The following is a 26,562-nucleotide window of genomic DNA, read 5'->3' as shown; positions in this document are numbered from 1 at the left end:
GATTTTCATTTGGTTTGAAACTTTAATTTCTATTTGGATTGTTAACTTCTATTTGTTTTGGTTCGTAACTTCTATTTGGATTGTAAGCTTAATTTTCATGATGAATCTTGATGCTTCATTTGAATTATTATGTGTATGAATTGTGAATGATGAATAATAGATGAATTTAATCTATAATGTATAAGATAAAGGTACAAAAAAAAAAAGTTTTGCCCTTGAATTGGGTTAAAAAAACAAAAACATATTTTGTCCCAAAACAAAATGGCAATTACCATTGCCATACCATGCCAACCAAACTTTTGGCAATACCGAAAGTTTGGTACGGTAGTAGTAATAGATTTTACCAAACCGAAAGTTTGGTACGGTAATTGGTACAAGGGTTTTGGTATGGTAACCGTACCGAACCCACCCCTAGATGAGATATGTGATGAGATATGAATATGTCTTATAAGTCACTAGAGGTGACTTCGACTTATATACTAGCCATGATTGATGAGATATGTTATGAAATACCAATATGTCGTATAGGTCACTAGAGGTGATTCCGACTTGCATGCTAGTCATGATTGATAAGATATGAATATGTCGTATAGGTCAGTAAAGGTGACTCCGACTTAGATGCTAGCCTATATATGGTGAAATGCTAGCATATATATAATGAATATACGTGATAAGCTAACATATGTGGTGAATACGTGATAAGCTAGTAGACGTAATGAATATACGTGATGAGCTAGCATATGTGGTGAATACGTGATAAGCTAGCAGATGTAATGAATATGCGATAAGTTAGCATGTGATTATAAATATGTGAAGCATGACTTGAACTGATATACAACAATAACAACAACAAAGCCTTTTCCCACTAAGTGGGGTCAGCTATATGAATCCTAGAACGCCATTGCGCTCGGTTTTGTGTCATGTCCTCCATTAGATCCAAGTACTCTAAGTCTTTTCTTAGAGTCTCTTCCAAAGTTTTCCTAGGTCTTCCTCTACCCCTTCGGCCCTGAACCTCTGTCCAGTAGTCACATCTTCGAACCGGAACGTCAGTAGGCCTTCTTTGCACATGTCCAAATCACCGGAACCGATTTTCTCTCATCTTTCCTTCAATTTCGGCTACTCCTACTTTACCTCGGATATCCTCATTCCCAATCTTATCCTTTCTCGTGTGCCCACACATCCCACGAAGCATCCTCATCTCCGCCACACCCATTTTGTGTACGTGTTAATGCTTCACCGCCCAACATTATGTGCCATACAACATCGCTGGCCTTATTGCCGTCCTATAAAATTTTCCCTTGAGCTTCAGTGACCTATGACGGTCACACAACACACCGGATGCACTCTTACACTTCATCCATCCAGCTTGTATTCTATGGTTGAGATCTCCATCTAATTCTCCGTTCTCTTGCACGATAGATCTTAGGTAGCGAAAACGGTCGCTTTTTGTGATCTTCGCTAGATTGCTCCGGTCATTAGTATGGATAAGTATATAAATGGATAGAGATAGGAAAGCAAACACAAGATGTACGTGGTTCACCCAGATTGGCTACGTCCACGGAATAGAGGAGTTCTCATTAATTGTGAAGGGTTTACACAAGTACATAGGTTCAAGCTCTCCTTTAGTGAGTACAAGTGAATGATTTAATACAAATGACATTAGGAAATATTGTGGGAGAATGATCTCGCAATCACGAAACTTCTAAGTATCGGAGTGTGGTATCGTCTTGACGTGCCTTATCTATCTCATAGGTAGATGGGGCATCTTATCTGGAAGTACTCTTCCTCCATCCAGGGGTGGTATCTTTAACTGGTGGAGATGCACAAGGTAATGTATCAATTTCACTTGAAGCTTACTTGTAGTTTCAGGTTTGGTCAAGCACGATACAAACCATGTAGTAGGAGTCCCCCAAGTCGCCGAGCTAGGGAATCTGCTGAAAGAGGTGACATACAAGGTAAGCAATCATAGCTCCGGCTGATTGTTCACAGTCTCCCTATCTTGCAGGCAGCATGAAGGATAAAGAGAAGAAAATGAGGAGAGATGATATGGGATACTTTTGCTTTTGAAGAAGTAACTTTCCACAGGCTTATTCTTGAACTGAGCTGGAGGGTTTTCTGGTTTCCTCCAGAGTATAAAGCCGACTGAAGAATTTGAGGGTCAAAACAAGTCCATCAAATCTAGAGTACGTTCGATCCTGCTGATATGGGATACTTTTGCTTTGACAGAGTAATGGATGTATCGGCACGTGTGCTGTTACGCTTGTCTCCACATGCTTCCTTGTATCCTTCTCCTTTGCCCTATCTGTTCCTCAGGCATATGCGGTATCTTCCCTGGAAGCATAAGATGTTGAAGATGAGTACTCGAGAGCAATGTCAGGTAAGTAATCAGGTAAGGGGTTTCAGGCAGTCAGTTCCTGGCTGGAAGCTTGATTCCAAGTACTGACTGATTGCTCTCTTTCTCCTTGTCTTGCAGGTAAGAACAAGGCTAAAGGAAAAGACAGGGAAAAAGCATGATATGAGATACTCTTACTTTTAACCCTGATGATATGAGATATTCTTGCTCTAGTATAGCTTGTTTGCAGAGGTATTATCGGGGGGAAAGAAAGCTGAATATTTCGAAAGGCTTCGTTGGGAGTGCCCTCTCAGATATGAGGAAGGGTTGAGCATTTTTGCAGGTCTGCCTGTCCGTTGAGGATGGAGGTCGACATATATAGGAGTCTCCTTAACAACAAGTAGTAATGCTATTCCTTTACCCTACTTGGTCATAGCACGGTAGTGGGAGCTGCCAGCTTCACATGTTTTAAAGCTGTCAGAGCACTTTGAAAAAGTGGTATGTGGTATCTGGAAAGCTGATGTTGCGTGTGAAGATTACAGACAGCTTTATCCAAGGAGATCCGGCTCTTGAAGTTGGGAAAGTGTTGCCTCTTCGGTTTTCGAACAAGCAATCCTATCGAGGATCTGGCTCTCGAGATTCGGGGAACGATGCCTCTTCGATTTTTGAGAAAGCAATCATGCTGGGGGTCTGGCTCTCGAGATTCGGAGAGCGGTGTCTCTTCGATTTTTGATAAAGTAGTCATGTTGGGAGTCTGGCTCTCGAGATTCGGAGGGCGGTGCCTCTTCGATTTTAGAGCAAGCAATCTTGTTGGGAGTGTTTTCTCGAATGTGAGTAAAGGTTGGGCATGTTTGCTAGTCTACCTTGTCACGAAGCACAGAGGTTGACACACAGGGACTTTCCAATTATCCAGCAATGGTACTGTTCCTTTACCCTCTCTTCGATTTTTTAGAAAGTAGTCATGCTGGGAGTCTGGCTCTCGAGATTCGGAAGACGGTGCCTCTTCGATTTTGGAGCAAGCAATCTTGTTGGGAGTGTTTTCTGTAATGTGAGTAAAGGTTGGGCATGTTTGATAGTCTACCTTGCCACGAAGCACAGAGGTTGACACACAGGGACTTTCCAATTATCCAGCAGTGGTACTGTTCATTTACCCTTGTGGGTAATAATATAGTAGCTAGACCTTCAAAATTTATGTGTCTAAACTTTGTTAGTGTTGTTTCTTTGCTATTCTTTTACCCTTCTTGGTTAGAGCTATGTAGTGGGAGCTGCAAGCTTCACGTGTTCAACTTTGGCAGAGAACTTTGGCAAAGGTATCTATGGTACCCATGAGCTACTGTTGCGTGTGGGAAGTGGGTGATTGAACAGTAAGACTCATGTGCTTTCTACTTCACCAGGAGTCTTCGACCGAATGCCCATAATTTCCGCAAAGCTAAGTGTGCGTGTGACAGGTGCTGACAAGGCTGGAAAAGTAGGTGCCTCTTCGATTTCTGAGATCGGCCCTCATGGTCTCTGAGCAGCCCAGCTTTTGAGAAAGCAAGCGCGTCTTCGATTTCTGAGATCGGCCTTCGTGGTCTTTGCGCAGCCCAGCTTTTGAGAAAGCAAACGCCTTTTCGATTTCTGAGATCGACCCTTGTGGTATCTAAGCAGCCTTACTTTTGAGAAAGCAAACGCCTCTTCGATTTCTGAGCAGACGCCTCTTCGATTTCTGAAGCTCCGTCGAGTGCAGATTTTTATAGGGGCTGGCATTAAGTTCCAAAGCACACTTGAATCTCCACCAATAGAAGCTCCATTCTTGCACTTCTAAGATCTTGATTTGTCCGACATCTTCTCTCTTCAACACCTTTGAAAATGTCTGGCCCCTCCGACCGTCGTTTTGACTTGAACCTTGTTGAAGAGGCAGCCCCGCCTTCTCCCGACAACATATGGCGCTCATCCTTCGTCTCCCCTACTGGTCCTCTTACCGTTGGGGATTCCGTGATGAAGAATGATATGACCGCTGCGGTGGTGGCCAGGAACCTTCTCACTCCCAAAGATAACAGACTACTTTCCAAACGGTCTGATGAGTTAGCTGTTAAGGATTCTCTGGCTCTCAGTGTTCAGTGTGCAGGTTCTGTGTCTAATATGGCCCAACGCCTATTTGCTCGAACCCGCCAAGTTGAATCATTGGCGACTGAAGTGATGAGTCTCAAACAGGAGATTAAAGGGCTCAAGCATGAGAATAAACAGTTGCACCGGCTCGCACATGACTATGCTACAAACATGAAGAGGAAGCTTGACCAGATGAAGGAATCTGATGGTCAGGTTTTACTTGATCATCAGAGATTTGTGGGTTTGTTCCAAAGGCATTTATTGCCTTCGTCTTCTGGGGCTGTACCGCTTAATGAAGCTCTAAATGATCAACCTCTTATGCCTCCTCCTTCTAGGGTTCTGTCCAGTACTGAGGCTCCGAATGATCCCCCTACGGTGCCTTCTCTTTCTGGGGCTCTACCGACTGCTGAGACTTCTCCTAAGCAACCTTTGTGAATGCTCCCTCTTGTTTGTTTATTTTGACTTATGTATATGTACATATTTGTAGCTTATCGGGGATATCAATAAATAAGCTTTCCTTCATTTCAACATATTGTGTTAAATACACTAAAGCCTTCTTTGAATTTTCTTTTGTTGAAGCTTTGTGAGTGGAGCATGTAGGTTGAGGTAGTGTTCCCTTAATTTCCTGAGTGAGGAAAACTTCTCGGTTTGAGACTTGGAAAATCCAAGTCACTGAGTGAGATCGGCTATATGAATCTTAGAACGCCATTGTGCTCGGTCCTGTGTCATGTCCTTCGTTAGATCAAAGTACTCTAAGTCTTTTCTTAGAGTCTCTTCCAAAGTTTTCCTAGGTCTTCCTCTACCCCTTCGGCCCTGAACCTCTATCCCATAGTCGCATCTTCTAATCGGAGCGTCAGTAGGCCTTCTTTGCACATGTCCAAACCACCGTAACCGATTTTCTCTCATCTTTCCTTCAATTTCGGCTACTCCTACTTTACCCCGGATATCCTCATTCCTAATCTTATCCTTTCTCGTGTGCCCACACATCCAACGAAGCATCCTCATCTCCGCTACACCCATTTTGTGTACGTGTTGATGCTTCACCGCCCAACATTCTGTGCCATACAGCATTGCCGGCCTTATTGCCGTCCTATAAAATTTTCCCTTGAGCTTCAGTGGCATACGGTGGTCACACAACACGCCGGATACACTCTTCCACTTCATCCATCCAGCTTGTATTCTATGGTTGAGATCTCCATCTAATTCTCCGTTCTTTTGCAAGATAGATCCTAGGTAACGAAAACGGTCGCTCTTTGGTATTTCTTGATCTCCGATCCTCACCCCTAACTCGTTTTGGCCTCCATTTGCACTGAACTTGCACTCCATATATTCTGTCTTTGATCGGCTTAGGCGAAGACCTTTAGATTCCAACACTTCTCTCCAAAGGTTAAGCTTTGCATTTACCCCTTCCTGAGTTTCATCTATCAACACTATATCGTCTGCGAAAAGCATACACCAAGGAATATCATCTTGAATATGTCCTGTTAACTCATCCATTACCAACGCAAAAAGGTAAGGACTTAAGGATGAGCCTTGGTGTAATCCTACAGTTATGGGAAAGCTTTCAGTTTGTCCTTCATGAGTTCTTACGGCAGTCTTTGCTCCTTCATACATATCCTTTATAGCTTGGATATATGCTACTCGTACTCCTTTCTTCTCTAAAATCCTCCAAAGAATGTCTCTTGGGACCCTATCATACGCTTTCTCCAAATCTATAAAAACCATGTGTAAATCCTTTTTCCCATCTCTATATCTTTCCATCAATCTTCGTAAGAGATAGATTGCCTCCATGGTTGAGCGCCCTGGCATGAACCCGAATTGGTTGTCCGAAACCCGTGTCTCTTGCCTCAATCCCTCCAGGTCTTCTTAGCTGAGTCTTCTTATCGTCGAGGAATCGTGGCGATTCTTAGTATTGGAGATTATTTCGAGGGTACGATTCTTAATTCACTCTTCTGTACTTGCTTATGCTCTAACGTCACGTGTGAAGTTGGTTCATTCGCACTCACCAATGCACTCTGGTATTTAGACACTCTAGGTTTAAATTTATTCACAACATTTCCACATCATCACACTTTATGGCGTCGTCACCTTCCAGGTGTCGGCCAGCACAGCTCGATTCAGAGTCCTAGTGGACCTTTCGAATTGGGGTGTGTCACTCATTGTCAACCAAAATTTTATGAAATTACCAATTTAACCCTTTAATTAAAACATAACATAAATAAGAAATATGGGGCAGAAATGTAATTTTACACAACCAAATTTTGCTTTTTTTTTAAAGTCTCACCTACATTTAATTTTGACATATCTCTAATTAAAAATATAAAAAAATAAATAATAAAAAAAAAACTCCCACTCTCACATTCTCTATCACTCTCTTCCTCTCTCCTTCTATTTCAAAAACAAAAATAAAAAATTTTCTCACTCTTTGTATGTGCCCATATGCTAGTTAGCTACAAACAAAAGACTTACGCTTTACTTACTAATTACTTATGTACATATTTTGACTTCGATGTTATACATGAAGTGATAAACAAACGCGCATGACTATACTCACTACAAAGCTTGTAATACTCTGAATTCTTTTTTTTTTTTTTGGTTTTTGGAGTGAAATTCTAGATTAAAAAAAATGCTCTATGGAAAATCTTGGATACATTTGATATATTGACGTAGTGACATTACTACAATACACATAATTTATACCTCGTCTTGTAATTTAGTATTAAAATGACTCTTAGTAACTGAAACATATAATGAATTTATGATTGTGTTCTGTTTGTTCTTGTTTGGGTTTAGGGGTGAACAAGATCCGAATTTGAAAGGTTTTAACCTAAAATTATAATTCTCTCCGTGAGTGAGAGCAGCATCAACACAAGAGATTTTCCTCTTGCCGCCAACCCTAATTCCGATTAGGGTCGGTGGTAGCCCTTCCTTCTTCCTCTGCTTCCTCTTCCTTCTGCTTCCTCTTCCTTCTGCTTCTAGTGTTTTTCTCTGCTTTCCTTCCTATTTTGCTTTCCCTTTTCACCCCGATTTTCACAAGTACATCTGCTGCCCTCATATCAGATCTTCCATCCATCCATAGACATGTTCTTATTTTGGCTCCACCAACTCCATCTCCGTTCCGATCTGCAATCAATTTTGACTGCGAAGTGATGCAGTCTTCAACTGAGAAGGTCCGTAGAGATTCGGCGTTTTCACCGGCTTGGGTGGCAACAACACCTCCTTCTCTCTGTCTGCCATTTTTTGTTGTGCTGCCTGTGGCGATCCCACGGGATTCTTTGGTTTCTCTCAATCAGTGGTTGCGATCGGTGAGATGGTATCTATTGGAAGGTGAAATCCATCTTCTTTCCTTCTATGAGATGTGGGTTCCTAACGAAAGTTGGTGGTGTAGGCTCCTGACCATTGTGGTCGGTGCTTTTGGCGGTGCCGTTGAAGGAAAGCAGTTAGGGTTCATTTCTATTTTTTTTTTTTTTTTTTTGGGGTATTTGAGTTAGTAATACTATTGAGATTAGGGGTGGGTTCAGCATACCATACCAAATTTTCGGTTTGGTAAAATCTATTACCATTACTGTACTAAACTTTCGATATACCGAAGTTCGGTATTGTTAAAAATTCGGTTGGCATGGTATGGCAATGGTAATTGCCATTTTGTTTTGGGACAAAATATGTTTTTGTTTTTTTAACCCAATTCAAGGGCAAAACTTTTTTTTTTTACCTTTATCTCATACATTATAGATTAAATTCATCTATTATTCATCATTCACAATTCATACACATAATAATTCAAATGATGCATCAAGATTCATCATGAAAATTAAGCTTACAATCCAAATAGAAGTTACGAATCAAAATAAATAGAAGTTAACAATCCAAATATAAATTAAAGTTTCAAACCAAATGAAAATTGGAAGTAAACTTCAAAAAGAGAATTCATTGATCAGTTATTCAAGCTTAAGATGTCGAAGCTTTTTTGGGGGGTATTGAACTTGTAGAATATTGAGTTTGTGTCAAGCCTACATTACAAACAAAGAAAACATATTAATTAGTAGCAAGAAGAATTAAAGTTGAAAACCATTTAGTAACAAATTTACTAAAAAAATTAAAGCATATATTTCTTGTTTTCTTTTCTTCAATTTCCTTGTAAAATTGAAGCATATCTTCCGTTGGTTCCTTATAGAAGTTTACTTCATTTGCCCTAAGCCAACCACTAGTACGCACTAGTGCTTCCATTATTTTAGGAGTCAAGGATACCCTAAAGGGTCCACAACCCTCCTCCCTAGGCTAAATGCATTTTCACTAGCAAAAGTAGAAGTGGGGGTTACAAAGATATTTTGGCTATTTGTGAAAGAATTAGGAACTCTTTTGTGTTTGATTTCCATAATTTCAAGAGATCAAAGTCACCAACAAGAATGCTAATATAAGTAGGGTTTTATTTTCAAATTATTGGAATATTATAAATATGTGTTATATAATTTCTAAATTATATATTATATTGTATTTTCGGTATAGTACGGTAATACCGTGGTAATAGTATCCATTACCAATACCATACCATGAAATTTCGGTACGGTACAATATCGTACAATTACCGATTGGTACAAAAAATTTGGCATAAAATTGGTATGGCACCGTTGGTAATTCGATTGGCACGGTGATTTGGCAAAAAAATCTACCCCTAATTGAGATCCCTTTTTTTGCTTGTGTGGTTGTTGTATATGGAACTCAATTTATGTAATTAATTGTGTTGTGGTAATATAGTAACCTTTGACCCAAAAAAAAAAAATTCAAACTGCAAAACTTAATAACTAATTTAATCAATTCACCACTCAAACATCTCCGCAGATTCATCCTTAGAAGTATATTAAAGGTAAATTTGTTTATTAATGTCAAATCCAGTAATAAATGACTCCAGATTATTGATGATAAGATGGCCAAATTGGGCTCTTTTAAAGTATCTTCGAATTAGGGCTTCTAACGAAGTTAGGCTCTCTTTGAGTTATAGGCTTTTATGGGTTTAGATGTTGTTGTTTGGTTGAATTTGGGGCCTGTTTCACCCCATGGGTTTGGGCATACTTTTGCTGTATGAAATTGCTTACTTGAGCATAAAATTGGTTATGAAAATGTCGCATATGAAAATTTCCTTACTAGTTTAAAGTTCAAATTTTTACCAAAAAAATTCAAATAAAAGTATATGCTTGTTGGATTTCATTGTTGTATATACTTTTTAACTTGTTTTGCTTACGTGAAAATTTTGAACGAAACCAGACTAAACCAAGCATAACTGAACCAAACATATTTAACAATGTAGTTTTCAAGTTTATGATGAATCAAATCGAACTTAACTGCTCCCACTTCTAAACAAAAGAATAATTAGTGAAAAATGATCAAGTATTACAGTCAAACGTGAGTTTAATTTAACCAAACTAGCCAAAACGGGTCTATTATTCATATACACTCAAGTTCGAATACCTTTTATAAATTGAATTAGTTCAAAGTAAAGGAAAAATGTTAAGTATACGATATCAACGGTCTCATTAATCCAATGCCTAATTGTGAATTAGTTCAAAGTAAAGTATAAGACATGAGAACTTTTTTTGTTGGCTTCCTTTCACGTAACTATCACCAGTCAATGTCATATCACCTTCCTCCTCATCCTCTTTTCCAGATTGCTGTACTAAAACGCTTCCTAGGCACAGTTCTTCCCCTAAATGCCCTCCAGCTTCTCACTAATTCCACGTCCACCCCAACACCCGACCCTTCCGAGTCCACCTCCTCCGACGTCCAAACCGCCGCCGTCTCACCAAAAACGACACCGGCAGAGATGTGGAGCTACCTCTGGATTGCTTTCCTAATCTCCTTGTCCAAAGAGCTGAGCTTGGCCAAGGCCCAGGTGCCGGTTCTCTTGCCGAGTCAACTCGGAACATCGGAATCGTCCTCGTCCAAGTGTACGGCCCCCGACCCCAAGATCAACTACCGGCCGGTGATAGGTATCCTGAGCCACCCTGGCGACGGCGCTTCCGGCCGGCTGAGCAACGCCTCCACGGCGTCGTATATCGCAGCTTCTTACGTCAAGTTCGTTGAATTGGCTGGAGCTCGTGTTATTCCTCTCATCTACAACGAACCTCCCGATATACTTTTCCAGGTGATCTCCATAACAAATCGAGCTTTTTATAGAAGTTGCTTCTGTGTTGCTTACGTAAAAGCTGCTTTTCAAAGAAGCACGTCATGGGTTGAGTTAACTTTACTCGGAAGAAGTGCTTAAATTTTCAGAAGCCTTAAAATTGGCATATGATATATGTATAGGCTCTTTTGTTTTAGCTGGAGAAACCACATTTATAAAAACGACCCAGTATTTGTATTGGCCTTTCGAATCGAAATTCGGAAGCTTTCTTTTGTTTTTGGGGCTAAGAATCAAAAATTGAAGTTGGTGTGAATACTGGCTGTTCATTTATTCAAGTTCCAATATGTGTGCATATATAAACTAAGCCGGCCTGTAGCGGTGATTTTGTTATGTTGCTCACTATATAATGCTGCTTTGCAGAAGCTCGACCTCGTCAATGGCGTGCTTTTCACCGGAGGATGGGCTAAAAGTGGTTTGTACTATGACGTTGCCGAGAGAATATTTAAGGTAATATAGTGCTTGATATGGTAACCCTTTAGTGCATGATCTACACTAACATTATAGTCCTGGCTTGCCAGGCAGACCATTTAAATCTAACTTTTATATACTACGGGGTCAAGTTTCTGCTAAACAAACAGAAGACTACTTTCTACATAGAAAATTGGTCATTGCAGAACATGCCTCAACCCCTTGATGTGCTTTAGTTGCTCCTCTGGACTCCGTTTTATGAACAAAAAAAAAAACTCCAACCTTTCGTTCAAACTTAAATTGATCTAAATCGTTACTCGATCAGTTTAGTATTGGCGGGACCTGGCAGCATAAGAATCATGATTCTTAATAGGGTTTTGGTTTTTAGAGGTCAAAATTGACATCATACCAATCCCAATATCATATCATTGCCCATGATCATCAGCATGAAGGATCATTCTCTGTTTGCCAGCCAACACTAGACAAAAGAAAATTTGATAGATACTCGTTAGATAGAATGGTCAGCCTAACCACTAAATAGGGGTTTAGAGGTCAAAGTTCGATCTTTTTGCATTAGATTTAGAAACATGACATTGTTGTCATCATTGGCTAACCTTAGATGCTTCAGGGCTCTCTGCATCATAAAGATTTCCAGTAAATTCTCTTAGGATAGTTTCATTGCTTCTCTTAAGAATTTAGTTTCATTGCTTTTCTCAAGAATTCGTCCATAGTTCCATTCCATGTTTATTAGCTACGTTTGTATCTGTTTTCTGCAGAAAATTATAGAGAAGAATGAGGCTGGAGATCATTTTCCATTATACGCCATCTGCTTAGGTTTTGAACTTCTAGCAATGATCATCAGCAAGGTAAACTATCCTTCTCTAAGTACACTGTTTTTCCCTAAGAATTCAGCCTCATCATTCAAATTGCATTTCTTTCACCTTTTTGAATGCATAAATGCCTAAGTAGCCATTGTAAATGATCAAATTTGTACATTCTGATGGGTGATGGTGCTTTAAATGATTCAATTTCTAAAAGAAGCAAAACCAGCACATCTGTTTTTTAGGGTGACAATTGCAATTCAAAACTATTTTACCACGTGCCTTGTTTCTTTGTTTGAGAATGGCCTTTCTTGGTTTCTTTAGTGGGCATACAACTTGAGATTATGAAAAGAAGAGTCTTTAGTGAGGGTGCATCCATTTACAACTTGACATCCAACATTGAAATATGCAATAACAGTTCAATTTCCTTTATTAGAATTGTCACAGTATTCCTTTCAATCTGAATCACCTTAGTCATGTCAATTAGTTGTAGTCTACTTTTAACTCGTCAAGTTTTTTTTTATCCTTATTGATGCATCATTCTTAATATATTTTTCCCAATTTTATGATTTACACAACTTTTCTTCCTTCTAGAACAAGAAAATTCTGGAGTCATTCAGTGCAGTAGATGCGGCCTCAACTTTACAATTTACCGAGAATGCCGTTATTGAAGGAACTGTTTTTCAAAGGTATAAATCTTGGAATGTGGTTTTCCTGACTCAATTTTTTTTTTTTGGGGGGGGGGGGGGGGGGGATTCTAATCTATCTTCTGTAATTTTTTGTTTGATTCTTATAAAATTAAATATCTATCATTATGAAAAACCCAACCATCATTCGAGCTAGCTTCCCTGCAGCTAGCATGCTTATCACAGATTTTAAAGAGGAACATTCCCTTAAATAGGACTGAACACGAGAAATTTATGTACTTCAGCCTAATCAGTAGGGTTAAGCGGAGTAGACGTCAATAGAGCATGCTAGACATCATCTTTGTCTGATCTTTATGACCTTCGTTCTAATTATTAAGGAGGAGGGTTAATGTTCTATGAATTTGTATGGAAGTTTCTTTTATGTTACTGTACATCCACGGTGATTTAACTTCTTCAGCCACTAAATTAATTTTTTTACTTTTGCAGATTTCCTCCGGACTTGCTTAAGAAGTTGAGTACAGATTGTCTTGTAATGCAAAACCATAAAGTGAGTTCTAATCTGAAGGCTCCTTCCTTGAAGCTAGACATAGTTATCAAATATATCATTTATGCATGGATTGATCCTGAATTCTCAAATCGAAAACCATTTACTTGGTCAAAACTTATAATTGTTCAGTTTGTTTTTTCATTTAGCAAAGGCAAAACCACTTCAAAACATATATAATTAACTTCGGTTGAGAAGTTTAGATTGTTTCATTATGATTCTGAGTTTGTCCAGTCATCGACAAGATTGATGAGACAAATGGCTGTGTTTTGAGAATATCTTGGATTATGAGTAATTATGAGTTTCATTCTTTCTGTTTAGTGTTTGATTTATGCTTCTCGTACCATGCATTTTGTTTTTCTGCTGCTCTTATCCATATGGTTATGTTTATGCTTAGAAAGCATGGTTTAGGTTATCTAACATAAGTTTGTAATGATTCAACGCAACAGTATGGTATCTCACCAGAGAGGCTTATAGAGAACGAGAATCTGTCGAGTTTCTTTAAGATCTTGACAACTTGTACTGATGAAGATGATAAGGTACTGAATGTAACTATCTCGTTTGCTTATGTGGTTTCACCATGTCATGAAACATCTCTCTAGTCAAGTTCCCCAATTCATTTTATTCCCCTGAAGATTCTAACTGTTGCAATAACACTAATGCCAGGTCTATGTGTCCACAGTAGACGCATACAACTATCCTGTGACTGCCTTCCAATGGCATCCAGAGGTATTACCACAATATTTCTTTCGTCATCTTTAATGCTACCATTAACTCTAAATTTAGCAATATAAGCAACAGCACAATAACAGTGTTTGAATATGCATCTGCAAGGATTTCTACGTAAGATGTATTCACAACCTTGTGGAGGAGAAACTACTATCGTGTAATTATCAAAGTTTGCTTTTCGTACCATCTTTGTATGAAAGATTGGCACATAAAACACTAACTAGTTCTACTTAAGACACTTCCAATATTACTATATTTGTGTTCTTAAGAAAGATTTTTAATAATTATTACCATGGAACCTGTACAATTTTGCATAACAAAGAATTGGGAAAAGCAAAAGACCTTTGAGAAAATCTGGACTGATTAGATTATTCCAACGGATTTGTTTCAAGTATGAGAAGTCTAACTAATTAAGATGCAGAAAAATGCTTTCGAATGGGGCTTACCAATGATTCCGCACTCAGAGGATGCTATTCAAGTGACCCAGCACGCTGCAAACTTCTTGGTCAGGTTAGGGCTCCTTCTGTATCTGTCTTTTAGTTCTAAGTAAACCGCTGTGCTTTTCAACTTTGTCTGGAGGGCAGAGGTAGAAAAAAAAAAGTGGAAAATTTAAGGTTCAGAGTCTTCAGATAACCGCAATATTTGTTTATTCAATTATCGAGGTTCTACTGTATTAACAACTTTGCACGGTGTCATATTTCAGAATTCAGAATATGCATCTACAACTTTATTCACTTAAGTTTATTCAACCGGAATGATTGCGGACCCAAAACTTAGTCTAATTTTGAATTTGTGATGCAGTGAGGCAAGGAAGTCATTAAACAGACCGCCTGCCGGGGAAGTCCTTGACAATCTCATCTACAACTACAGTCCCACTTTTTGTGGGAAGGCTGGGTAAGCCAAAAACTTAACTTCAAACTGCTTTATTATTTTGGATTTGTGCATGAATTTATTAACTTGGATGTCCTACCCTTTCCGATTGCAGGAGGGGATTCGACGAAGTTTACATCTTTACGCAACCTTCACTCGCTCATTTGTAAATTAAATGTGTGCGTCGAAACTGTATGGACAATGAAAAGGACAATGGAAATGAAATGTAAACATTGTATTTACAGGACATTAGCACTCTCATGAGTGTAAAACCTGTTTGTAATTTACATGTCCCCAGATTATGTATCAGATTATTTATTAAATAATCACTACTCGGCAGTTCGGTGTATATATAAAGTTGCAACAAGAATATTGCTTGTATATATAAATCTTCTTCCATTCAATGGGGATAGGAGCCAAGAGTGAGTTCTTGCCCATAAATGTGAACTAAACGATTTACCATTAGAGCATTTTACACAGGAATAACACGGGTTGTTCCTTACACCATTTATCATATTAACTCTTATAATAAGAAGCAATAATTTGAAGTTAATATCTTTTCTAACATCGAGAAAATAAAATTGGTTGTTGTTATTTTGAAGGTGTGACTGCTAAAAATAGAATAAAAAATCTTTGAATACACACTATCATGAACTGACCAAGAGGCTGATAGCTTAGGTGGTTAACGAACTTATACGTGATACTTGTCCGAAATTTTTTGTTCGGACTCTCCTTTTTCAGTATAGTTAGAATTTATAAACAAGAATTAGGCATACGTGAATTTAGTTAAGTTTACTAGAACATTATGCTCTACTCTCTTGCATTTGCACACAAGTTTAAATCCATTTTCCGTTTTAGCAAACGAATTTAATGTAATTATCTTTAAAAAAAAAAATTGTCGAGATGAGATAAATGCTTATGGACCACAACTCCCTTTTATCCAAATGAGCACGTGCCTAATCACAAAACACGTGCTGTTGTGAATCCATATGATATGCATACCACAATGGGATGAAAGGGCAAAACGGAGAGAATATGGCGGGAAAAGAAGCGAGCTTTGGGAGGGAAACTCGTTGAAAGATCTAATCTTTCACTTTCACGCCTCTTACCGTTAATTCTTAGAGAGAATCGGCGACCCAAAGTTTTTCCCTTTTCAAAAAAAAAAAAGGCCCAAATGGAAACCCTGGGAATCATCCAAGACATCGAAACCCTCGTATCCGATCAACTTCAAGTGGTACCAATTCCCCCTATCCCTCTCTCAATCTCTCGATTTTCTTCTTATTTTTCGCAGTATCTCAATTCACTGTAATTTTGGCAAGACCCATCAACTTTTCAGTTTTAATTTTTGTTTTTTTGGTTCGATTCAGTGTTTTTGCTGTGTATTACTCTGTTATAATGAAGCTAGCTCTTACTAGGGTTTTGGTGAATTTCTATTTGTTTGGACAAAATTTTACTGCTTTCTTGTTATGTAGTGAGACTAATCTTTTACTTGCCTTAATTACCAAGCTGAAAGAGTTTATGTTTTTTAGTTTATTGTTAAAAGGATTTTTGTATTCATAAAAAAAATGTAATTTTTTAGGGATTTAATGATGGGTTAGGTTCAGGAATGCAATAAGCTTGGGAACCGCTCTCAATCAAGCGTTGATACTGAATTGCTACTTCTGTGTTTCGTTGACAAAATGAAATTTCTTGGTGGGAATTTGAGTTGAGATGTGTTTAACCTCATATGAATTCATAATATTGTATAAAGTAAGTTTCTTTCGGTGCTGAACTGTGCTATAGGCTTCGTACAAGTGGCTGAGTCGAAATTACTTTGTGTCTTCCAATGCTGCAAAGAGGTATAGGAACTGTCTTTAAATATTTTCCGGGTTGCATTTTTTGTTTATAGGTGATTGAAAGTTGTTTTGTATAGGTTACTCCAAGAGTTTGTTGAAAAACATGGAAATGGGTTCGAAGTGGTGTATGTTTTGGCCGGCTGGTTGAAGAGCGATCCTTCGAGCTACCATATAAGGCTTGTTTCTGGGCCTAAACTTGCAGGTGACATTTATTTGTAGAAAAGTATGTACGTTTACTTGTGCTGATATATTTTCAACTAAAATCGAAAAGGGGTAGGGAGCATCCAATTATATTCCTTTTAGATAGAATATGATGATTTAAGTCAATGGCATCTTTCCCGGTTGTATTAGATGCAATAGAACATGTTGAGAGAGAGTGAGAGCAGTAGTTTGGAGGGTTAGATTCCCAATAGGATGACATACATAGACTTACGCGGACATGAGTTATGGTTGACACAGTTTGGAATGTAATAGAGGCTATTATATTTTTGAGCGTATTCATTCTTTCCTGAGCTATGTAACAATGGTTTCAGTTTTTTAATTTTTAATTTTTAATTTTTTAAAGTGTGCTTGTTGAAATCTAAGATAATTGTTCATGTTTTTTCTTGGTCCGTCTCATCATCTTTTTGTCAGACATTCAGACTTAGCTTGTCTCATCATTACACATCCGGGAAGTGGAAATATTATGGAATTCATGTCTGTCAAATTATATGCAGAAGCAAAAGAAGAATTTGATGGCAACTGCTCAGTCGGGGTTTATAGTGTGCAAGCTTGCATCCCAAAGGATCCAGCTGCACTGTGGAATGCTGAATTTGTGCAAGCGGAAAAGCTCTTTAAGCAGGCTCCTATGGTTGAGAATTGCTTGAGAGATAACAGGTATATTTCGTTCTGCTTTACTCATATAAATAAAACGTATGCTTTATTTTTTCTGAATATCAAGAGTATGAAGTTCCAATGCCTCTACTGTATTGCAACTTTGCAAGTCTGATTAATCTACTAGATGCTGATTACTGCTCAGTAAGGATTACTTAATAGTTTGACCTTATATTCATTGGAATCTTTTCCATAAAGCACAAAAAGAAGATGAAAATGATTTGTCACTGTAACGACTTAAATTTATTGGTTGATTTTTGGTGTATGAATAATATCACCGATTAATCATCGTAAGAGTACATTAGTAGTTAAACATAGACTTGTGAATTACGTTACGTATTTTAATCCTAATGTAAGTTATGCAACAGCAAGGACATAATCAAATTGTTTCTTTTTTGTCTTTTGTCTGGTGGGAGATTACAAACTTTGCATTTTTTGTTGTTCTTTTGATATTTCGAAATTCAGAAAATTTTATAAGATGGTATTTGGTTTTTATACTTTACAAATACTAAAAGTTAATTACTTAATGTTTTGGAGTTTCTGCTTTCTGCGTTCATGCATGGTTAAATATATTCATCTCGGTGGTCATGGATCAACTCGTACTTATGATTTCTTACTTTTATTATTTTAGTTATATAAAATCATTTCTATTTATAGTTATACACCTACTTATGTGATATTTTAGCTTCATTTCCTTGATTTCAATGCTCTTCTTTGTCGTCTTCTTCAGGTTTTGTGGGATTTCCAATTCCTTTGTTAAGCGTAATGTGGACGGAGCACCATTGAGCACTGAATCTCCGCAACTTAACTCTGAGGCAGTAATAGGGCAACCAGAAAGTAAGGCCATCTCCAACCGATGGTTGGCCAGAGGGCTCGTTTTAGCCCTCTGGCCCTCCAAGATCCTCCAAAATATTAATATTTTAATGAATAGTAGAGGGCCATATTTGCCTCCGTCTCCAACCGAGGGCCAGAGGGCCAGAAGGCTCGTTTTAGCCCTGTCACAAAAAACCATTTCCAACCGAAGGCTTAAGGGCCATAGGGCCAAACATGATTTATTATTTAAAAACTACAACTTAAATTCAAATCCAACGGCTATGTGATGTTAGCTAGCCATTGGATTTGAATTTTTTTTTGCTATAAATAGGGTGGATATTGGGATATAATTCATACAATTTTGAATTCAATCTATTTCAATTCAAGTTTGCAATGAATTCCAACTTTGGATCCTCTTCAGATTCCAACTGGGGGTCCTCATCCAATTCCAAAAGAGAAGCGAAATGGGCGCAAATGAGACGAGAAGATGAGGAGTCTGATGAAGAAGTTCAAGTAAGGCGTAACAAACAAAACATAGCAGCAGCCATGGCTGCGGACATGGAGTGTCAACCAACTAAGGAACAACCTCAATGGGGTGGCTCTATTGCTGGTCGCTCTTACAAACCACGAAACAGAGCGATGATGCATGTCAATCTGATGAACAACTACTTCGACCCCAACTCGGTGTACACGGAAGAGGATTTCAGACGTGATGTCCAACAGGTCAATCCGTACTTTTAAAAATGTTGTTTAAGTTTCATGTTGTATAATTTTTATGTTGGTTAATGTTATTTAATGTTGTTTCATATTGTTTAATGTTGTTTCATATTACTTAATTTAATTTAATGTTGTATAATGGCTTAGGAAGTTATAGGAAAAAAAATAGAATTTAAAAAAAATATGAAACAAATTTTGTGAAATAGAAGTTATAGGAAAAACATGAAATTTAAAAAAAATATGAAACAAATTTTGTAAAATAGAAGTTATACGAAAAAAAATACGAACCAAATTTTGTAAATTATAAGTTATAGAAAAAAAGTTATAGGAAGTTATAGAAAAAAAAAGTTTAAATTCATAAAAACAAAAAAAAAAAAAATTTGAATACAACGGCTAGTGACTGGCTAGCCGTTGGAATTCAAATTAGAATTCAAATTAGTGTCAGTTATAACCGACACAATTGGAATTCAAATTAGAATTAGTGACGGTTTTAACCGACACTGTTCAAACTGCTATTATATTAACATTGCTATTAGTGTCGGTTATAACCGACACTAATAATATAGTATATATTATTTCTGTCGGCTATAACCGACAGAAATAACAAAACATTAAAAAAAAATGGACAGCCCCGGGCTGGCTGGCTGGCTGGCTGGCTGGCTGCAACCAGCCCTCCAGCCCTCTCCAATTCCGTGGGGCCCTCCTAGATTCCAGAGCTCTCTGGCCTAGCCCTCGGTTGGAGACGGTTTTCGGACTATTTTCGGCATTTTGGCCCTATAGACCCTTCGGTTGGAGATGGCCTAATTTAGCTCATCAAAGTATCCCAATTCCAAAACATGTCAAGAATAAAGGACAGCAATCTAGCCCAAAAATCAGTTTACAGCCTACTAATGTGGTCAAAGATGTCAAAAGTGAAATTAATGGAACAAGAGTTTTTGGTCAGGCTAACAAACGTCCTGCAGACAAAGAAAAAGTCCAGAATGAGAATAGCTCCTCTGCTTCTGGAGGTTCATTGGCGAATTTCTGGGGCCAGGCATCTGTGAAGTCAAAGTCAGATGCTCCAGAGAAATATAATAATTCCATTCCTGATCATACTGGTTGGTTCATTATCTTTTATGTTGAGCAGCTTATAAAAATTTTGTTTTACCTTCTTGAAGTGATGGATAAGTTGGGAATTTATAATTCTCCGAGAAGCATTTTAAATGCACATAAGGGTTTTTTTGTGCTTAAGAATTGTTCTGGCTGAAATATTTCTATATCCTTTTTCCCGTTTCAGGAGCTAGTGCAGAGCCTCAAACTTGTGCTCGAGAAGCAGTAACGGGTAGCAGTGACGATGATGGTCAACAAGTTAATTTTAAGAGATCTTCCAACGGTGGGGGCACTCGGAAAAGGAGGGTTGTCTTTGATTTCTCAGATGACGATGAAGATGCAGTTAATTTAGCATCACGGGAGATTCCAAAAGGGCAATCATGCCTATATCTGAAAGAAAGCAATAAAGTTATGGTTCCAGAGAGACCGAATTTGAATTTTGACAAGCAGGTAGAAGATAACCCCAAGGTTAAGGAAGAAATATCTGTTGATGGGGAATCCAACCAACCTTTCAGAGAAGATCCTTCAGTTGTCAAAAAAGTGATTAATGCTGGGATTATCCTTAAAGAGAAGAAACGTATTCCTGAAAAGGATGTGAACAAAGTGGATAAACCCACCAACGCTGCTTCAAGTTCACCGAAAAGAAGAAAAGTTGTGAAGACAGTGATTGATGATAGAGGAAGAGAAGGTACACCGTGGTTTAGATGCCTCAGTTTTCAAAAAGTCCCGATTGCAGTGTGTTGCTTTGCAAGTTCGCAGGGCTGTTCTTGTTTCTGCTTTAAAATTAACACCCTTCCCATTTTCATCCAAATATAATAAATGAAGATGGACTTGTTACTTGTTAGTCACTGTTTGGGAGTGATTTTTTCTTTGGATATTTATACTTATTTGTTCTATTAATCTAATTTCCATAGTGACTGAAGTAATCTGGGAGGGTGAGGAAACAGAAGCAAAGAAAGCCGACAGTGATATAATCAAGACAGCCGACAGTGATATACTCAAGAAATCTGATAATAAAGCTGCCAGTGCTGTTAACAGGTTAATTTAATTTCTTTTTTCGTTTGCTTCGGCAGTTTCTATCTGAGAGGATATCCATTTGGTACTATAACCTACTTGATATAGGATGCTTGTAACACAAGACAAACAGTTCATCTTGTTTGTTTTCACACACTCTACTTTTTCACATCATGCAAATTCTTGATCAATTGGATTACAAACATGCCAAGAAGTCCACACTTAAGTAAATTCTGCCAATTCCAACTCTCTGTAATTTTCGGGTTGAAACAAATGTTAAAAATATCAATGGCTCGTGTTAGAAACGGATAATTATATTTGATGTTGCAAGTTTGCAACCAGGTAGCAGGCTTAAATAGCTAGAATATTGAATAGTTCTGCTCCGGATACGAAATATCAAGTAGACCGTAAAGATGCTAGAAAAACATGCAGATCAGATGCTGTGCATCACTGTTGTTCTCATATACTTGTACTGACAATTGAGGCAGTTGTGTAATTTATTTGATTGCCTACCTTGGGCAGGACTACGGTCTTGTGTTACTTATTTTGTGCCAAATTCTTGATTGATCTTTCGTGCTGAGGTTTTAGCTTGTGCCTGATGACTGAACGTTAATTTTGAACATGTGAATCTAGGCCTCCTGCAGCTAAGAAGTCAGTGGGAAACACGGCTCCAACAAATGCAACAGGGAAAGCGGGAAACAAGAAAGGAGTAAACAAGGATCCTAAGCAAGGAAATATTCTTTCATTCTTCAAGAAGGTCTAAAGGCCTTTTCAAAAGCTCAAGTACCCTGCAGGATTGTATGGATATATGGTCGGCTTTTACAAGTTCAAAGTTCCCTTGGTGTAATATAGGTTTTCGAGTTGGTTAAAGCTCACCGTTCTGTGTTTTGGGGGAGTAACATGATCGGAGTAGGGGTGCATTGCTCTCACATCTTGTTCTATTTTTAAAATGACGGAAAGAAGAGTGTTTTTCTTCTCCGCTGTTAATCAACTGCTCGATTCTGTAGTAGCAGAGTGCAGACGCTGCTCCATTTTGACGGATAATCTGTTTACTTTGAATTAAATGGTCATGTGTTCGCATTCTGCCCTTGCATTATGTGTTCTGAGAACGATGGAATTCTACATTATGGTTCAGTGGCCATCCGAGTCTACCATTTTGATCGAATGCGAGCACCATCTGAAAGATTTCGAAATGATCTGTCGCAGTAAAATCCGATCTTGCACACTATAAAGTGTCTTGGCAGCAAGTGATGAACTTTTTAGCTTACCTTATCAGAGAGTAATATTTATAAAAGCTTAAGCAGCGTGAGAGATTTTTAAGTGTGATCGGAATACGGGATGGTACATCACGTGTCACTATACAAATGGTGGGATATGTGTATTAAAAAGTTAATAACTTAAATATTAAAATTTTCTGCCATTTGTATAAAAACACGGGATACCAATCGCTTCGTTTTCTGAAAGTCCAAAAACCAAAATTCAGTTTAAACTAGCCGTTGCTTTTCAATCGTTTGGTTTTCAAAATTTCTCTCAAGTGGCATATTTTCCTGTCCCCAATACCTCCACGTAACGGCTAGTTCTGGGGGATAAAAGTGTCATTTAACCACCGTAACCTCTAAAGCTTACCTTCATTCTTTTTCTCTCTCTCTCTCCAAGCATTCAAAGTTTTTCCAGGTATTTTTGTAATTTGTTTATTTCGGATAAAAATGGAGGATGCTGATATCAATGAAGATGGTGATAGTCAAAGTGTTGATCAAAGTAGTCAAAACGGAAGCAATCACATACCCCCTTTTATCTACTCTCAACACAACATGAGACGAGGTTTGGCCAAATACATTGCTTCAACCGCCCAACTTCTCACGTCTGCTGAACACGTCCGGTTCGAGCGGTTTATCAAATCGTATGTCCAGCCTCAGTACTCTAGCGTTCCCCTAAACCTCATCAGAGGCGATTGTTTGAAACTCTTCAATGAAAAGAAGAACTTCTTGACGTCCGAACTTTGTGGCTTCGTCGGTATGTTCTCTTGTACTTGTAGCTTTTGGACTAGTAGCGATGATCAAATTGATTTTGTTTGTGTGACCGCACATTTTATTGATTCTGCTTGGAAGTTGCAGAAGAGAATTATCGCTTTTCGTATGCTCGAGTATGATGATATCGCTTTTCGTAAGCTCGAGCATCCTTTTAACGATAAGGTGATTTTTGAATGCGTGATGGATATATTTAGGGAGTATACGATTGATGATAGAGTACTGAGTATTACTTTCGATAATGTTACAAGTAATGACGCTACTGTTGAGATGTTTAGGCATTCTCTGCGGCCGTTTTATGGTGAGTTTTCTCACATGAAATGTTTAGGCGATGTGATTAATTCAATAGCGGTACAAGGCTTGAAATTGATGGAAGCTCATATAGAAAAAATTAGGAGGGCTATTCTTTGCCTTGCCTCCTCTCCTGCTAGGCAAGAAGAGTTTTCCGCTTTATGCGAATCTCGCGGTCTGGATTATAAAAAGTTTAAGCCTGATATGAAGACTCATTGGAACTCTACTTTGCTCATGTTACAATCATGTGTGGATTACAATGCTGCAATCACCGATTTTTATAATGGTAACCATGATAGCGATCTTTTATGCGAAGCGGATTGGGAGCTTGGTTTTGTGTTCATGGAGTTTTTGAGTGTTTTTTATGAAGTTGCAGTCTCATTTGGTTCAAGGGTTTATTCTTCCAGTTCTTGTATGGCACTCCATCATTTGTTCTGCATTAGCTTTACATTTTCCAAACATAAAGCTCATTCGGGGTTCAAGGCAATTTATGACATTATGGAATCAGAATTCAGAAGCTATTGCGAGTTCATGTTGCCCAGTTTCTGTTTAGCTAAAGCAATGGACCCCAGGATGAAACTATGTGGTGTACAACACATCGTGAACAACATTTCCAAATGTTTAAGCACGCCACTGAAATTCGATGCAAAAGCACTTGACACTATGTTGCATAACCTTTATAAGGTTTATGAATCCAGATTTCCAGAGGCTACAGAAGTTACAGAACCCTGTACTACTTCTGACAGTAAGAGAAAAAGAGTCGATATTCATGCTAGCTGGAGAGAATATGTGAGGCAAGAAGATATAAAGCAGTACGGGCCAACTGAGCTGCATGTATATTTGGGAATAAATTATGCAGGCTCTATGACTCTAAAGGAGTATGACAATCTTGATGTTCTAGCCTGGTGGAAGTCGCGCGAGGGAATGTTTCCTTTGCTTTCTGTCATGGCGCGTGACCTCCTAACTCCTTCGGTGTGTGCAATAGCACCAGAGTTCGCTTTTAGTAGTGCAGGGAAGCAGGTCTTGGATCATAGGAGGAGCATGCAATCTCCAAAAATGCTGGACTGCATGTTTTGCTTGAAGGATTGGGAAGATGCAAGACATCGAACGCAAAAATGGACTGATGACATGGTCGAGTACTTTGCAGATTCTGATCAAAGTGATGCTGAGGAAGAATGATCGATGATGCCTTAGCCAGATTTCTTACTCCACAGCCTTTGGAATTTACAAGATTTTGAGCAATGCTATCGAGGGATCGATGGTAGAGCGTTGATTGAGCTAGCCACTAGTATGTAGGTAGATGCAAAGCAGCATCAACAAAGTTGCAGATTTGGTTTCTGTTTTTGTATTCAATGCCAGTCAGCTGTGTGATTGCATCTACATTGCAGCTTAACTTTTGAGCAATTTTCGTATACGGGTTCTTTTCTTTTCTGTATGGTGATTCTTGGACTTCTTACGTGTCTCAGACTGAATCTCTTTCCATTACCAACTTGAAGCAGGATAAGAAAGCAAATTTCTACATATTAAAGAATTTCTACCTCTCGTAAAGGGCAACCCCAAGCCAACAAGGCTCCCTGCTTTGCGAGGGTTGCGGGAACCTCTATCGTACACAGCCTTACTCTTGCTTTGCAAGGAGACTGTCTCCACGACTCGAAACTCTCAAAACCTCTCAGACTCCTTCTTTAGTGTGAATAAACCACCTCTGCCAAATTTCGTTAGAAATCCTGTCAAAATGCATGCGAGCCTCTTTTGAAGGGTATTTTTGTCTCTTTAAATCTCCTAGACGACATGGAATAAGGGCTGGTTTGGTATTGCTGTGCTTTGAAAAAAAAGTTGCCGTGAAATAAATCAGCTGAGTGTTTGGTAAACTTTTTTGTAAAAGTGCTTTTGGAAAAAAAAAAAAAAACACTTTGATAGTGGGTCTTTTCATTAAAGGAGCAGTGTAGCTCTGTGTGCTTTGAAAAAAAGTCAGTTTTTCAAAGCTGCAAATAGCAGCTTCAGCTTTTTCCTTTAATTTCAGCTTATTCTCGCAGCAGCTTCCAAAATAAGCCCCTTTTTTTTCAGTTTACCAAACACCTAAAACCTCACAGCTTTTTTTCATGGATGCTTTTTTTTAAGCACCTCGCTCCCAAACCACCCCTAAGAATTACGTTGACTAAAGATCATGGAAACATACATTTTTCTTTGTTGAAGCTCTAGTTTCATAAGTTGTAGTCAATGTAATTCTCACCCCAATGTCTTTTAATCTTCTATAAATCTTGAAGTGGAAAGATGCCACGTGATTTGTTGTTGACGAAATTTCTAACGAAGCTTGATTTCCGGAACAATGTGTGAATATTACTTGCCCTCTTGTAATCACTTGCCCTTTTGCGTTGTTAATATGTGAATATTACTTAATAATTCTTTTCAATTGCTAATTCTCGATTGAATTGGAATGGTTTCCGGAAAAATGTTCCATTGATTAATTTCTTTGGTATTGTTGGTTTTAATGGGTTTTTTCTCTGGAAAAGTAGAATTTCTTTCACATGTCAAATATATATGAACAGTTTGAAGTTTGTAAAAGTAATTGAACGGGAGGAGCGTAAATTAAGAGTTTTTAGTTTCAATTATTTAGATTTTTCATCTAATTTGTAGGCAGATGTAAAAATGGGGAGTCGAATTCGGAAGGCGAAGATAGGATCAGTGAATTACCAGATGCAATTCTTTGTCACATACTTTCCTTCGTTCCAACAAAGTATGCCGCGAGGACCAGCATTCTGTCTAAAAGATGGAAGGACACATGGGCTTTCCTGTTGTACTCTGGCTTTGCCTGGTGTATTTCCAGATTACCAAAAAACCAAAAGACTAAACTTGGAAGGCGAGCAGAGTCCAGCCAACTAGAGGCTTCTAAACAAGCCGTTGCTTGTCAATTTCTTGGTTTCAAATTTTCCACATCATCCTTTTTTGGCCTTAAGAGGTCGCACTTGGTGCGATGGCAAGTGCCTTCACCCATGAGCGGTAGGTCTCGGGTTCGAGACTTGGGAGCAGCCTCTCCATAAATGGGGGTAAGGCTAGCCGACATTCACCTCTCCCAGACCCTGCGTAAAGCGGGAGCCTTGTGCACTGGGTACGACCTTTATCCTTTTTCGGCCTTAATTATCATTATTATGTTGTGGTTATAGCATACGGATCCTTTCCGGATCTAAAAAAGGGGAGTCCAATGATCAAATAATTCGGACCGTTGAAATTTAATCAAATGGTTACAATTATTATAACTTTTAGAAGACTCTTTATTTGTAGCCGTTTA

General features: G+C 38.4%; 2 protein-coding genes across 3 annotated transcripts; both read left to right on the top strand.

Moving 5' to 3' along the window:
• Positions 1-10,031: 10,031 nt before the first annotated feature.
• LOC126614617 (gamma-glutamyl hydrolase 2-like) lies at positions 10,032-14,974 on the top strand. The gene is made up of 10 exons (XM_050282265.1): positions 10,032-10,559; positions 10,959-11,045; positions 11,783-11,872; positions 12,422-12,516; positions 12,961-13,021; positions 13,468-13,557; positions 13,685-13,747; positions 14,169-14,257; positions 14,549-14,641; positions 14,733-14,974. Exons 1-10 carry the CDS (start codon positions 10,047-10,049, stop codon positions 14,785-14,787), a joined length of 1,236 nt encoding a protein of 411 aa, XP_050138222.1. The 5' UTR covers positions 10,032-10,046; the 3' UTR covers positions 14,788-14,974.
• A 655-nt stretch (positions 14,975-15,629) lies between these two features.
• LOC126614613 (uncharacterized) lies at positions 15,630-22,067 on the top strand. 2 transcript variants are annotated; one of them, XM_050282261.1, is made up of 10 exons: positions 15,630-15,851; positions 16,400-16,455; positions 16,530-16,654; positions 17,169-17,328; positions 18,056-18,162; positions 18,560-18,861; positions 19,799-19,952; positions 20,132-20,632; positions 20,859-20,982; positions 21,592-22,067. In XM_050282261.1, exons 1-10 carry the CDS (start codon positions 15,792-15,794, stop codon positions 21,719-21,721), a joined length of 1,719 nt encoding a protein of 572 aa, XP_050138218.1. In that variant the 5' UTR covers positions 15,630-15,791; the 3' UTR covers positions 21,722-22,067. The 2 variants fall into 2 exon arrangements, with proteins under 2 accessions (XP_050138218.1, XP_050138219.1); XM_050282262.1 differs by lacking the exon at positions 18,560-18,861 and having other exon boundaries at positions 15,631-15,851; positions 18,056-18,166; positions 19,660-19,952.
• Positions 22,068-26,562: the final 4,495 nt, after the last annotated feature.

This window comes from Malus sylvestris, chromosome 3 (assembly GCF_916048215.2).
Source record: "Malus sylvestris chromosome 3, drMalSylv7.2, whole genome shotgun sequence".
NCBI lineage: Eukaryota > Viridiplantae > Streptophyta > Magnoliopsida > Rosales > Rosaceae > Malus > Malus sylvestris.
Note: the sequence above shows the minus strand (reverse complement) of the source record. Positions and strands in the feature narration are given on the sequence as shown.